The following is a 14,252-nucleotide window of genomic DNA, read 5'->3' as shown; positions in this document are numbered from 1 at the left end:
TCTGACAGTTATGACGTAGTACTACAAATAGACGCTTTGTAATCCTGCGTTCAAAACCATGTCATGCGTCTAACACAGAGACCACTGTTCTTGGACCAAGGATGGCGCCAGAGGTCAAGCTAACATTGAGAAATCAAGCAGCCCATTTTCACGGCTGCCACAGTCCCACGTTTCTGCTCGAGCAGCTTTCAGGGTTGAAGTTGTGCATTCATCACGGTCAGCAGAAAATCTCTTATCTCTGCTACCTGCTGCGTTACTGAAGTGAGGAGAGACAAAGAGGGCGGTGAGCGTGAAGGCGTGGCGGATGATTGGTGACGTTGTTCTCCTCTCTGCCGCTGCTTTTATCAGGCTGCTGTCGCCGGAGCAGTGGAGTCATTTGTAGCGCTACAAAGAGGCTTTCACCCAAAATAAACACTGCGCTGCTGAGAAGACGTATTAAAATGAGTAAAGATTGCACCCTACAGTACGTCCACCTGACCTGCCCAAAGAGAAGTGATTTGATGCTATCGCTGGTCTTGTGTTGTGCCTCGTGATAATGCTGGGTTATCAGCGCGTTCATAGTACACACACAGACAACGCGGACAGAACCAATGTGTGAACAAACAAAAATAGACTGACAGTAAGACAAAACCCTCTGAATAAAAATGAGCTCACACAGACACAAGTTTACACACAGCTACACACAACCACTGTTCCAAAAAAAAGGGTAAATGGAAATAAGGGGCGGAAATTACAAGAACTGTTCTTCACTTTGCTCCTTTTCAATCTCTGTATAATGTAAGAAGAAATACTGACTGAACTGGAACTAAGAAGCCGTATGACGTAATAGTTATTCAAATGTCATGTTACTTGTCATGTAACATGTTTGCAATGTACTGGAGGAGATTGAAATCATTCGTTCATGTTGTACTTTAAATTGTGTCCGGACTGCAGTCTTGTACACTTTCTTTAAGTCAGGTGTATGAAGGCATCCATGCTCAACTGTACAATTCCGATTTTACATGCGCTTGATGATGGGGATGCCCTCATGTACAAATGGTCAGGTCACATAAAGGGTTTCACTGGTTCCCAAGAGCCATTTTGGCTCTCCATCTATGCTCCTATTCTCACCAGGGACTTCGCGTTGTGACCACAAGAAAGAAAATACAATATGGATACAAGAGATCTGTACTGTCCCTTTAGAGATAACACAAAAACCCAGTCATCAGGGAGAAAGATTTGAAATTAAAACTAAAAGTATTGTTTTACATGAGGGCAGTGAGACTGAATAACACTTGCTACATGTGGTGGCTGTGGTGAGTCATTGAGTTGACTTGACAGCTGCAAATTTGTCAGTTACCAACAATGAAGAAATTCTTCAAAAGAAAAGAAATATAAAGTGATAGCGCCCCCTCACTGTAAATACTGTTCATAAAAGCAGTTTTTAAAATTAATTTGGTGGTGATGCTTCCATTTACACTTTACTTAAATCTTCTTTATTTTATATTTTGAAAAAAAAAAATCTTATTTCATGATATTTTGATGATTATATTTTTATTTTACTCAGAATTGCATTCATGACATGTACGTCTCAACAGTTTGGATCAACTGTATTTTTTCTTTAGTAAATTTTGTGAATATGACTTGCACCTGCATCTGCTGCTGGTTGGACCTTTCGTTGACATATAAATATCTTTGCAACGATGAACAGGGTTTCATGTCATTTCACAAGGTTTTGGTTTGTTCATGTGTAAGTAGATTCAATATGGTTATTGAATACAAATGAAATGAAGAGTAATGAATCAGTTCTATTCCTTGAATGGGCCCCGGACAGTTTTGCTATGGAAAAGTTGGGCCCAGAGATCAAAAAGGTTAAGAATCCTTGCTTTTTGCATTTCTCAGCGCAGCCAGCGTGTTTGCCGTGGTCTGCCAGTCAGGTTTCATGTCACTTGGTATATATAGCACCTGTGATCACAGGCTTCGGTGCCCTGAGTGCAACTCAAGGTCACACAAGGTACCATGTCAGTATATATCAAGAAATGCAGCTGGAGGGGAAACTCAATTGAAAGACCTATCTGTCGACATTGGATACAGAAGTCGACTTAACCAGCGTCAATACGCCTTCAGAGTGAGAATATGCTGTGGAAAATTATCCTCCATCCACCCCCACGATCCCACCTTGTGTTGGCAAAGTGAAGGTGAAACAGTTTTAATGAAATATCCGAACTCTCCCATCACAAACAAGCGTCGAGCGCTTTGTGTTTAGTGCAAACTCAGCTCCCAGCTCAGATTCGAAACTCTGCTGCTCCGCAGGGCGCAGCCAAATGTGCTACCTGCTTGCACGCTCCTTATGCTGATGCATCACTTCTCCTGCCAGATGCTTTCAGGGAATACGGCGTAGCACCAGAGCTGTGCAAACATTAAATGTCAAAATGTCAAGGCTGATAAAACGCTTTACCGCGATTTATTTGAAGGGTTGGAGTTGCAGTCGCGAGGTTTGACGGCGCTGCCTTCTGAATAACAGTGTGTTTGTTATCTCTGCGCAGGGAGTGTTGTAGATTTTTTGGGGACGATGGACTGACCCCTAGGGTGTTTTTCACCAAGGTAGCCCCCTTTGGCCTGCTGTGGATCCTCACCAACTACCTGTACCTGCAGGCCCTCAGGAAGATCAACACAACAGATGCGTCGGCTCTCTTCTGTTGTAACAAGGCCTTCGTCTTCCTGCTCTCCTGGATTGTACTCAGAGACCGCTTCATGGGGGTCCGGGTGAGTAGCGTTTGCTTGAGCGTGTGCTTTTTCATGCTCACGCTGAGAGGAATTTGTCCTCTACAACGGGTTCAGTCGAGCAAAACCATCGCGGGGAGTTAGAAAAAGACATTTGTACTCACTTGGGGCGATTGAATTTGGAGATTTGGTGACTAGGATGTTATATACAACGTAAGACACACTTCAAGAACAACACAAAGAACAGACAAAAAGTCAATCCAAAAAGACCTTGTGGTGAGGGGTTTGGTGTTACCCATAAGCAGCGCGTTTTTAAAACCAACCGATTTTTTTCACCATACATTTACATGAATCTACTGATCTCGTAAATCCAATTTCCAACTACAGATGGAAACTCTTAAACGCTCAGCAGCGAAGAGCGAAAGGTCTCATTATATTAGCTGGTGACCCATTAAATTGAAGAAATTGAGCAGTAGGCAGTGATGATCTGTGGCTGGTCATGTCATATTGGTTATGCTAATTCATTCTCCTGGTGGCACACGTATCCACTCATATATAAAATATTTCAAAGTGGTTTACTCCTCTGTGACGGTCTGTACGACTGCATTTAAATGAGCTTAAAAGAGATGGTGGAGCTGCTGCTGCTGCTGCACCAGAGAGTCATTTTTCTTCCATGGCTTTTGAGACGCTCAGGAATCTTCTGTGTGGAACTTCTATCTCTCAAAAATACTCAATTTTCACCACCTCACCGCTTCTGAGCAATTTACTTCATCATCTCGTCTTTCCATCCGGGGCGATGTGCTCAAACTGTTAATGCTCCAGAGTCAAACACAAGCGTGCATCACAGTCGTGGAATAAAATACTGTTTTAAGTAGTTATCCACTTCCTCACTGGTTCTTCATTTACCAAAGCAGCTCTGTCAGTTTTAGAAACATGCTACACTTGTGATACCTCTGGTTTGACAGTACATTTCAGTGCTTTCAACAACACACAAAACTACTTCAGGATGGATTACACTATTCATGGTGGGCATCAGTGACATCCAATTGGTCTTCACCAAGATGCAGTGACTTGCTGAGGGTCTGGGGTGGAGGTGGGTTATGAGGAGAAGTATGATTCAATGGAGCGAGAAAACAAGCTGAATGATGGTCATATGATCTCCAAAAGCCCAGTGGGTGATTCAGGTGATTGCCCTCAGCTGTCAAGTGCCTTGTTTATTGAACATACAAATCATAAAAAAATAAGATATATTATATATTCAGGCTTTATTTTGATTCTATCTTGCACCATTATTTTTGGGGAGAGAAAGAGAAACTACTTCTCTGGAGGTTTATTTAATTCTAGCTCGGAGGAGTCTAAATAAAGAACTAAAAATAAATGTTTTTTTTTTGTTTGTTTTTTTATACGAAGAAACAACTGTGTCGAGTCACCTGTCTGATGTGTTCAATGATCACAGTGTCATTTCCGAGCGCCTCGGTGGGTGTCTGCCTGCTGGCTTTGTCTGAGTGAAGCCGAGCTGGAAGGATTTGAGAGGCTGCTTTGCACGGTTCGGATGGTTCCATTTCTGCACTGATCCGTTTGCAGAATGGATTTCCCCCCCTTTTTTTCACTTTCATACAGTCGCCCCATCTTTCTCCGGCGCTGCCCTGTTCTCCCACCACCATTATTGCTGATGAAATGCCCCAAGAGAGGTCTGCTGTGACAAACCTCGCTTACCGCTCTCTTCTTGTTTCCTGATCTGGTACCAGTTACAGTTGGATGGGCTTTTATTAAAAAGCAGAGAGAAGAAAAGAGTTATATAACTGGAGTTGAACAGAAATGGTTACACAATACCAGAGTGATGTCTGACCATTGTGTGCTCACTTCATTAATCACTGCACGCTTTTGTGTGAGCAAAAACTTGAGTAAATTAGCCCCAGAGTGTGTGGAAGGTTGGCGTTCTGGCTCCCAGTGGTTACTGCAGGTGTGTCGAAAGAACCGTGTCAGCAGGGAGACCACAACCCGCCTTTGAAAAATACGAAAAAAGGAACTGGAACTGCCAGGTTTAAACCGCACGGAGCGACCCATGGACAAACACACAACACACAGTAACAGAGGATAAAGAGCAAAAAATATAATTGGTCATTTTGAGAAGTAAATATATTAAAAAACAAAATATAATGATGAATGAAAAAGTTTTAAAGCCAACATACTGCAAGTTTGCACTGTGTGAGGAAAACACGATGAATAAAGTGGCACTTCACACTGAGCAATGTGGCAATTTGCAGAAAGATGTTATATGTTAGATGTTATAAGAAATATATATATATATATATATATATATATATATATATATATATATATATATATATATATATATATATATATATATATATATATATATATATATATATGAAATATTAATAATAATAAAACTGTTTGCTCTCCACACAACAGGGAACCTTTTTAAGTGCAGGAGTTCCTGGTCCACTGATGCACAAGACACGTGGCAGCTAGGATGATAACAACAACAACAAACATGGAGGAATCCCTGAACAAAGGCAAACAAAAGCATCTGTTTGCTTTTGTTCAGGGATGTTTTTCGCTACACAATGGCCAGGGTTTCCACTACTCTGAATGTACTTGAAATTCTTATAAAATTGAAATTATTATACAAATATTTTCCAGACATTAAAAGAGCTTTAGTTTAAATAAAGTGACATAAAAACTTGAATATAGCCACCATCGTGATTTATTGTGCTATTGCCAAACTGATGCAAAATAAACAATATTCTGTTGTTTAAATGTATGTGTGGGACCATCATTTGATTCAGTAATATACCAAATCAAAATTGAAAAATGTGCCTTCTTGTGGCTAATACTATATATATATATATATATATATATATATATATATATATATATATATATATATATATATATATATATATATTTTTTTTTTTTTTTTTTTTTTTTTTTTTTCAGCTAAGAATGAATGTTGTCATCTTGGATTAGTGTTTCAGAGATCAGATATTTTGAGGCTACATTCGTGGGGGGTCCAAACAGGATCCATCAGACGGCCATATTATTGTGAAAGGTTCTAATGAAGTACTGATCCCTGACAGTGCCAACATTCAGTAACGGAGCACGGGGCAGCCGTGACTGACAGACTGCCCGCAGTGCACAGTGAATCATCTTGGCAAAGGTGCTGCAGGGCTCCGGCCATGCACAAACATACAGCTCATTTATCTTCCTGACACCTCCTAATGCAGCTAATCCGCCCAGCTGGACTCTCCCATCCCTGGCTGTTGGGCGCACGCACGACTCCCATGACTTCAAGAGGCAGCCAGGACTGTGAAATGAAACCTATCACGGCAGTGTTTGCGCGAGACGCTCGAGGATGACAATGTGAGCGTGCAGGATGACAGATGGTTTGTGTCGTCTCGAGGAGAGGTGGGGGAGGCGATGAAAGAGTATGTGTTAACTGTGTAATTGAAATCAATGTAAGGCCATCAACCAGACAGTACATGTGCCTGCTGAAGTGTAGAGGAAGCTGTAAAATATGACATGTATATCCTCATGTGTGGGTGTTATCTGATTGGGTTGTTTCATGAAGCTGCTACTCCTCAATTGATTTGCTGACCAAACAGTTCTCCTTTACTAAACTAAAGCAAAACAGCACAAAGGAGAAAAGGAGTTGGCACTTTATATTCTGAATTTGATTTATTTTCAGCCGCCACCGATCACAATATGGAGATGGAGCACAGTTGTGTCCCAACTTGACATGACATCTGGGCTGCTTTCGTTCAGACCGCCATTATTCTATGGTAACTTGTGGGGCCGCACCGATAACAGTATCGGTCCGATACTGGGCTTCGATTACTCATACTCATAAAATGGCCAATGTTACCACTTTACGGTGGCACGCAGTTCTTGAACGTCACTCATGTACAAGAAAAACATACTGAGGAATGTTGTTCAAATAACAATATTTATGGAAAAAAACTCAAAGTAAGTTTACGTGTAATGGCATAAGTACTCTGTATCGGTGAGTACTCAAATGCGAGCACTGGCACAGTACTCCTTTTGGACATTAAAAAGGAAGGTTTTGGCGCATCCCTAGTCACTTGCCATTAAAACCTCCTCTCAAACACATATCCTCAGTCATCCCTGGCTGTCCTGGGAACACCCCAGTCTAAAGCGCTTTCTTGGCTCCGGCTTCTCCGATCACAGTTTGGTGTGACTGAGTGAATGGATTTCTTAACCATCGGCAAAAATCTGGGATGATTGCTTTGGGTTCCTCTCTTCTAATCTCAAAATGAAACCATGTATCCAGCGTGTTATCCTATTATCTATGAATGACTGGTGAAAGACAGAGGCAGATGATCACAGATCTGAGTCTGCGCTGAGAAAATAAGAGGGAAATCCTGCTGCAGCAGTTTAACACTGTTGTTGTTTACCACCTCTCTGCGAGTGTGTGATCCCCCCCTCCCCGCACTCTCCTGCTGATGCCCCTCTCTCTCTCCCCCCGCAGATAGTGGCGGCTATCTTGGCCATTGCAGGCATCGTGATGATGACCTACGCTGACGGATTCCACAGCCACTCGGTCATCGGCATCACGTTAGTGGTCGCCTCTGCGTCCATGTCAGCGCTTTACAAGGTAATTGTTTGTAACTGACCACGGTGATGGATGGTGTCACTTCATCAGGTGAACAGCGCCGATGATCGGGTGATTCCCGACTCTTGTCACCTTTTGAGGAAATGAAATTCCCTGTCACTGTCATGTCAGTGTGTGTTTGTGACTTCGAGCTCAGAAGGTAGCAGGATAAACCTTCTCAACAATGACAGGCTGTGGTTTCCTGCTGTCCGGTGTGACCACCAGCTGAAACTCATACAAGCACAGTCGACACATTCTGAAGGTGCGTTTGTCTTCTCCTTCTCATCAGGTCCTCTTCAAGATGGTCCTCGGCAGTGCCAAATTCGGAGAGGCTGCGCTCTTTCTGAGCATCGTGGGCAGCGCCAACTTCATATTCCTCTGCTTCGTGCCGGTCATCCTGTACTTCACCGGCGTGGAGTACATCGGCTCGATGGAAGACATCCCCTGGCTCTACCTCTGTGGGGTCGCTGGACTGTTATTTGGTACGACAACCGGAAACTTCAGACTTAAAACTGTAGCCGTGTGACAACACCCATGTGCTCTCTTGCAGCTTTCAACATTCTGGTGAATTTCGGCATTGCGATAACATACCCGACACTGATCTCGCTTGGCATCGTCTTAAGTGTCCCTGTTAATGCCAGTAAGTGTCTTTGCCGTTTCATCCGTGACAGAGTAACACAGCATCCACACAAAGCAACAAATGAGCTGCGCACTGTGAACACTGCTGACCGCTACACTTCATTCTTGCTTGCTTGCAGGGTAACTGTCAGACGTTTATAAATCGACAGGCTAGCTTGACCTCATGAACCACCTTGAGCGTTGCACCATCACCTTAAATCAAAACGACACCGTCATATAGGCTCTGAAAGGGGGTTTCAAGGTCTGAGTGTAATTTAAAGTGATAAAACCAATAACCACATTTTAAGTTACCGTCATGCTCGATTTAAAACATGATTGGAGAAGTCTACGCAATATTTTACCACTCTTCCCATGACATTGTTCCACCTCTAACCATGTTTTCATTTTTACAATAAGAATAAAAATAAGTGTAATATAATTGAAACGCACAAAAAAGGTAAACAGATGCCTCTTCAAACTATAAACGTGGGAGTGATAAGTGATATAGGAGTCCAACTATGGACTGGTGACTAACCTTTTTTCCTGGTTCTCTCATCAAACATTTCATCCTCCGTCCACAGTGGTGGACCTCCACACGTGCGAGATCAACTTCAACACCGTGCGCCTCATCGCTGTTTTCATCATCTGCCTGGGATTCCTTATGCTGCTGCTTCCAGAGGACTGGGACCAGTGCATCATCCAGCTGAGCACGAAGCTACGCAAACGTGACGAACCAGCAGAGGGCAGCAGCGAGGCAGGAGCCAGTACTGGGCTGAACTGGAGGGGGAGATCCAGGACCTCCATGTCAACCTTTGCGCACTGACTTCCCTACCATGCAATTACAAGTACGAACACAAGGAGGGTTCGATCGCCTTGGCTGGATCCATCGTAGAAAGGAGGAAGTAAAAGTCTCTTGAACTGCCTCATGATTGATTTTCTCAATCTGGAGGGAAGATTTTACACCACGTTTGATTTTGTCCATTCCATTCAGAGTTTATCTCAGTCGGTGCATGGACTCAACAATTGTAATCCCTTCAAAATATATCAGGTAGAACTGATTCATTCACTCCGCCATTCGCACCATCTGCTATCTGATCACGATCTCCTCCTTTTGAAGGGCCGAACACCCTGTGGACTTCAAAAAAACAACAACAAAAAATCTGCTTTTACACGCTTTAAGATCCAAAGAAAAATGCCTAAAAATGCTGTATGGCTGAACCACGAGCGCCACCGCGGTGTCTCTCAGGTGTCATGACAAATATCTGTGTGCATCACTGTACATAGCTGTGTCTCACACCTTGGATGTGCTGGAGCTGTCGACCCCAATGTGCTCCGCTGATGAGGGGACCTGTCTCGACCGCTGAGGATCAATCTGAGCTACACTCATTTCCGGAGCATGACTCCAGCCGGCGACAGGTCAGGTCTTTTTTGACCACACTTAATTGCCCCTCCAAAGATTGCAGTCTCGCTTAACTATGGACTCTATTAACACAGAGTCACACGGTGGAATAACAACCCCTCTACGTCCACACTACTTCTGTTCTGTGTCCAAGTATCCTTTGAAACATTTCAACATAGCAGAGGAAGAGTTGGGAGGTTGGCCCATACCAGTGGTAGTAGCACGTGGACTCGGAGTGTATCATCAGGAATTGATTTGTGGGAGGTCTTTGTCAAATCCACAGAGACAAAGTATGTTCTGGATTTTCCTTCTATTTGCCTGGTTCACCTCACTAGGGAAGCGTCCATGAAGAATTGTGATGGAATGCGGCCTCAACTGGTTTCTTTCATTGGAGAGGATCAGTGGATCTAAACCAAGGTCCTTGTCTTAAAAGGAGAGTCCAGACACGCTGTGTCTCTGTGCACTTTCAGTCGGTTTCCAGCGGTGATAGGTGATGGGTTGGACGGTAGAGTTATTTGTGGATATGTTGAGAGTGTTGCCTTTTGGCTCAGCTCTATCATAAAGACCACATTCTCACTTATAAAAAGTCAAATATCAACGATTCTGAAGTGGACTTTTGTGTCCAATGGTGATGCAGAAGCTCGCCTTTGAATACATGACTCTGCTATCCAGAGTGAAGGGGAGTCCACCCCATCCCTAACCTCCATCTTTGTTTTATGTGACCTGCGGCCTACAGTGCAGGAAACGCCACGAAACGTGCTTCAATTTCACACCTGACACATCAACATGTGCATCACCCTTAAGAGAAAATACTCAATATTTGATGGTCTTGGACTTGGCCGATGCACTCCTGCTAAATTCTTTGTACAAAACCACATAATATTTAAACTTCTCTACTTGGTGATGGATCTAAACTCCAACCCAGTCCACCATGGTTTCAGAGATAGAGGAGCTGATCCTGATTACATCTGTAAGCTACTTCCAACATGTGTCCAGTTGCCGTGTTTTAGTGTTCAAAGGGAACATGGACCACTTTTTTCAGGATCAAACCTGAAGACAAAACATGTTGTAGTGTGGATGTTAGACTCTTAAATTACTGGGCCGATCAGGTACAATAAACGTACAGTTTAGTATTTGAAAACAAGACACAGCCCCTCAGATTCGATGCTAGCAGTTTAAGATGAATCAATTTCAAGCTAATCCTTTTCCTCTTGACTAAAGCAGCCAACCACAAATGAAAACTGGTGTGACAATAAGTGGTCTTTTTCCATAAAATAAAGGAATTTCAAAAACATTTTTCAAGCGAAGCGGCGACAGCTGAAACGGCCGGTGCTTTGTTATGCAGCTGGAGGAAACGTTGCCTTGTTGTGAATGTAAAACCATCACTCCACCACATCTGCCCGCTTCTCTTACAGTGCCACCGCAGAGACTCTTTACTACGATTCCTCCACCGCTCACCCGGACTGACGCTTTTTACAATCTCACCACACATTGCAATATATTTTTTTATATTTCCGCATTTGGCTGCTGTCGAAAACAGAGGCGCACATCCGAGTAAACAAGATTCACTTCACTGCCTTTTCTTTCTTTTGCAGTACATGAGCACTGTTTTCCCATTGTCATTTTTTATGACAATAAATGATGATATTGTATTCCTCTGGAATTATTGCTAGACATATTTGTAAACCTTTGTAAGGAATGAAGAATTTTTACACTAAGATGCAACATATGATTATCACGTTTGAGGAAGAAACACGACCAGCGTGCTGAGGGATTTCTAAGAGTCGAGCTGTCTTCAAGTGTAATCACATGTACTATATAAAAGACTTCTTTTGAATATGTTCACTGTGTCTTTATTTCTATGAGCAATTGGAATATAATGAATATTCAGCGCCTCCACTGTCAATGACGATGACGACATATCCAGCAGTCACGATGTGATTTTTCAACACTTTTTCATAAGTTAATGAAACTTCAAATGAAGGATTCTGTGTTTATACCACGTGTATTACAGTATTAGTAACAAGGAAGTGGAATATGTGCTTGGCAACCTGCTTGCCGTCGATCGTTTTTTGCTCATGCGGTAGAAAGTGCCATTCAAGTCTTCATTTGAAGTTTCCTGATGTTTTGGAAAATCTGTCAACACACCGTGTGCAAATAGTCCATTGTATTAAGGCTGAAGTAGAGATGGAGGGGCAGGACTCATTTTGAACGGGTCAGTTAAAATGATTGGACGGTGCTTTTCCAGTGCTGTAGGTTCAAAAAAATGGCTTTGGAAATTTATTTTTGCGTAATAGCGTTTTATTAACTGGTTGCATTTAGGATGTGAAGGGGGTTCTATGTAATACAATATTAAAGGGAAGAATAGTGTAACCCACCTGTAATGCTACTTTTGAGTCATCATTGAGCAGGGATTGTGTGGGAACATTTAACAGATATCATGCTCCACTCTGACAGTGATGTTCCCAAAATAAAAAGTAGCCCTTCGAGCTTTTGTAAGAGCGGAGAAAGGTAGTCTGCTGCCCTCTTGTGCCCGAGGGGGAACCCGCAGGAAGTCCAGGTCCAGCCTTGTTGAGACAGAATTTTCTGTACAACTAAACTTACAACTAGCATCAGTACACATTGGCGAGCAGCTCCTCCGATCGTCACTGATGAAGCTCTCTGAGGTGGATGGAGGACCTGGATTGGTCAGAGTCAGCGTACAGGGGTCGTCGTCGTGGTCGCCCTGGTCCGCCCCCACCTGACCCCCGAGGCCGGCCCTCAGCTTTAGCATCATTGCCCGTAGAGCACCCTGGAAACGTTTACTGAGCAGAGCGTAAAGTAGTGGGTTGATGTCGGAGTTCAGCAGCAACAGCCAGTAAGAGTAGGTCACAACAGACGAAGGTATGAGGCCGGATGGAGCGGAGAGGGCGCTCTCTGCGGCCTGAACCAAAGCAACGCCAATGTAAGGTGTCCAACACAAGAAGAAAGAGACAATGACCAGAAAAAGGCGCAGCAGTCCATGGTGGTGCTGCTGGGAGCTCTGCACTGGAGACTGGACGGCATGGAGAGGTCTTGGTGAAGGGTTACTCTGCTCCATTGAAGAATCCTCCCTGGTATCAGAAACAAAGCGTCCGCTGACATGAAAGACCAGCTTCGATGGGACGCCCTGGCGCTGAGAAGAAGCTGCTGGAAAGCATCTATGCCTGCTCTGCCGGGCAGAATCCTCCAGGGTGTGAATCCTCCTGGCATGGCCGCGCGCCACTTTGATAATCCTCACGTAGCAGAAGAGGATAACTGCAGCCGGCAGGAAGTAAGAGACGGTGACCATGGAAGCTGTGTAGCTGGGACTGACGGCCCAGTTCACCGCGCAGCTGTACATGGGCACCACGAAGCTGACTGAGCTCCAGCTCAACAGAGGAGGGCAACTGGTGGCCAGAGCCTGAAGCCAGATCCACAAGACCACGCTGGAGGTTCTCCACAGGGTGCAGCGGGAGCTGTATCGCAGGCAGTCCATGATGGAGTGGTATCGGTCGAGGGCGATGGCAGCTAGTGTTAGCACTGAGGCCGTACAGTAGACGGTGGAGGTGTAGCCCACATACAGACAAAGTTCCTATCACAGAGGAGAGTTTTCAGGGTTCTTTTCACACACACAGAACAGGGCTCTTCCTTCACCGACAAAGAAACAACACACTAATACTGTGCAATAAAAACAGCATTTAAAAAAGACCTAAAATAAAAGAATAAAAAAGAGGAATACACAATATCACACACAAGTTGAAAGTGATGGGATTCCTTTGCAAAGAAAATTCACTTACCTTGCATGTCCACCACCCGTTGTTCAGGAGGGACAAGGCCACGAAAGGCATGACTGCGACGCCCACCAGTAGATCACTGACGGCCAAGTTCATGATCAGCACTGAAGTGACAGAGCGGAGGCTCTTGGTCGCAGCAATGATGACGATCACCAGTGTGTTGCCTACACAAACACGCACATCAGCGTTCAGCAGGTCGCACTGAAAGACTGCCACCGAGTGAATTAATGTTCCCTTTGAGCTTTTTGAACTCTCAGCTTTGCAAAGTGCCGACTCAGAGGCGGCTGCTAAATGGACCGAAGGGGGAACTTGGTAAGAGTGATGAGATGATACATAGATTCTTGTCATATAGAGTACAAATACACGTCCCTCAGGTTTATTTGAGGATTAAATATCTGTCTCTGTTTTCTCATTTGCCAAAGCTTTTTCAATTAGTGGTCAACTGTACTTCAGTAAAAAGTGTCAAACAAACAAGGTTTCAGCAGAATAACAAAGCTCCACAGGGTTGTAAGGTAAATCTACCAGCAAGGGTTTAAATAGTTTGCACAATGGCAGTAGGAAGTGTTACTACACTGAAACCTGATGCTGCACTGACAGAATTAACACTTGCATATTTGAGCATTAAAGCCAACAGTTAGTGTACAAAGGCATGATTTTGTCAATGAAAATTTATACCAAGGTGAACGTACTACTTGGTTTAAGTGACTGATCGTGACTCTTACAGCATCAAGAGGCATCAACAAAAGCTTAGTTTGCCTAATCAAAGGTCCAGCTCTGCAAGTGGCATCTGAAATTTTGTTGAACTACTGCCGAGTTAATAGCTCACTGATAGGAAATGTGTTTTCAGGAGACGAGTGAAATTAATTCACACCAAAGTATTTAGATTAAAACTGACTCTTCAAAATACAAACTCACCTGTCACGGCCCCCAGACACATCAGCACCATGAGCACCTCCAGCAGCAGCCGCGTCTGCGGGGACACGTCCATGTCGCTTCCCGCTGTCAGGTTCGTGGTGACAGCCGTCGCCTGTGCGCGTGACCCTGATTCCATCCGGTGGATATCCATGTCGCGTGGCCACAGTTCAAGCAAAATCCACGGGTA

At 43.9% G+C, this 14,252-nt stretch overlaps 2 protein-coding genes across 3 annotated transcripts in view; one reads left to right on the top strand and one right to left on the bottom strand.

Moving 5' to 3' along the window:
- slc35f3b (solute carrier family 35 member F3b) overlaps positions 1-11,139 on the top strand; it is a 54,758-nt gene extending 43,619 nt beyond the window's left edge. For both annotated transcript variants that reach the window (XM_053875863.1, XM_053875864.1), the window contains 5 exons: positions 2,526-2,745; positions 7,217-7,342; positions 7,629-7,821; positions 7,890-7,979; positions 8,539-11,139. In XM_053875863.1, coding sequence (XP_053731838.1) covers positions 2,526-2,745; positions 7,217-7,342; positions 7,629-7,821; positions 7,890-7,979; positions 8,539-8,780 — 871 coding nt within the window. In that variant the 3' untranslated portion in view covers positions 8,781-11,139. The remainder of the gene's footprint in view (positions 1-2,525; positions 2,746-7,216; positions 7,343-7,628; positions 7,822-7,889; positions 7,980-8,538) is intronic.
- Positions 11,140-11,784: 645 nt separating this feature from the next.
- On the bottom strand, positions 11,785-14,244 carry LOC128764607 (beta-3 adrenergic receptor). The gene is made up of 3 exons (XM_053874512.1): positions 14,066-14,244; positions 13,154-13,314; positions 11,785-12,948 (listed from the first exon to the last, which is right to left on the bottom strand). Exons 1-3 carry the CDS (start codon positions 14,214-14,216, stop codon positions 11,785-11,787), a joined length of 1,476 nt encoding a protein of 491 aa, XP_053730487.1. The 5' UTR covers positions 14,217-14,244.
- Between the last annotated feature and the right edge of the window lie 8 nt (positions 14,245-14,252).

Source organism: Synchiropus splendidus, chromosome 9, assembly GCF_027744825.2.
Source record: "Synchiropus splendidus isolate RoL2022-P1 chromosome 9, RoL_Sspl_1.0, whole genome shotgun sequence".
NCBI classification, from domain to species: Eukaryota; Metazoa; Chordata; class Actinopteri; order Syngnathiformes; family Callionymidae; genus Synchiropus; species Synchiropus splendidus.
This window is presented reverse-complemented; position numbering and strand designations above follow the sequence as displayed.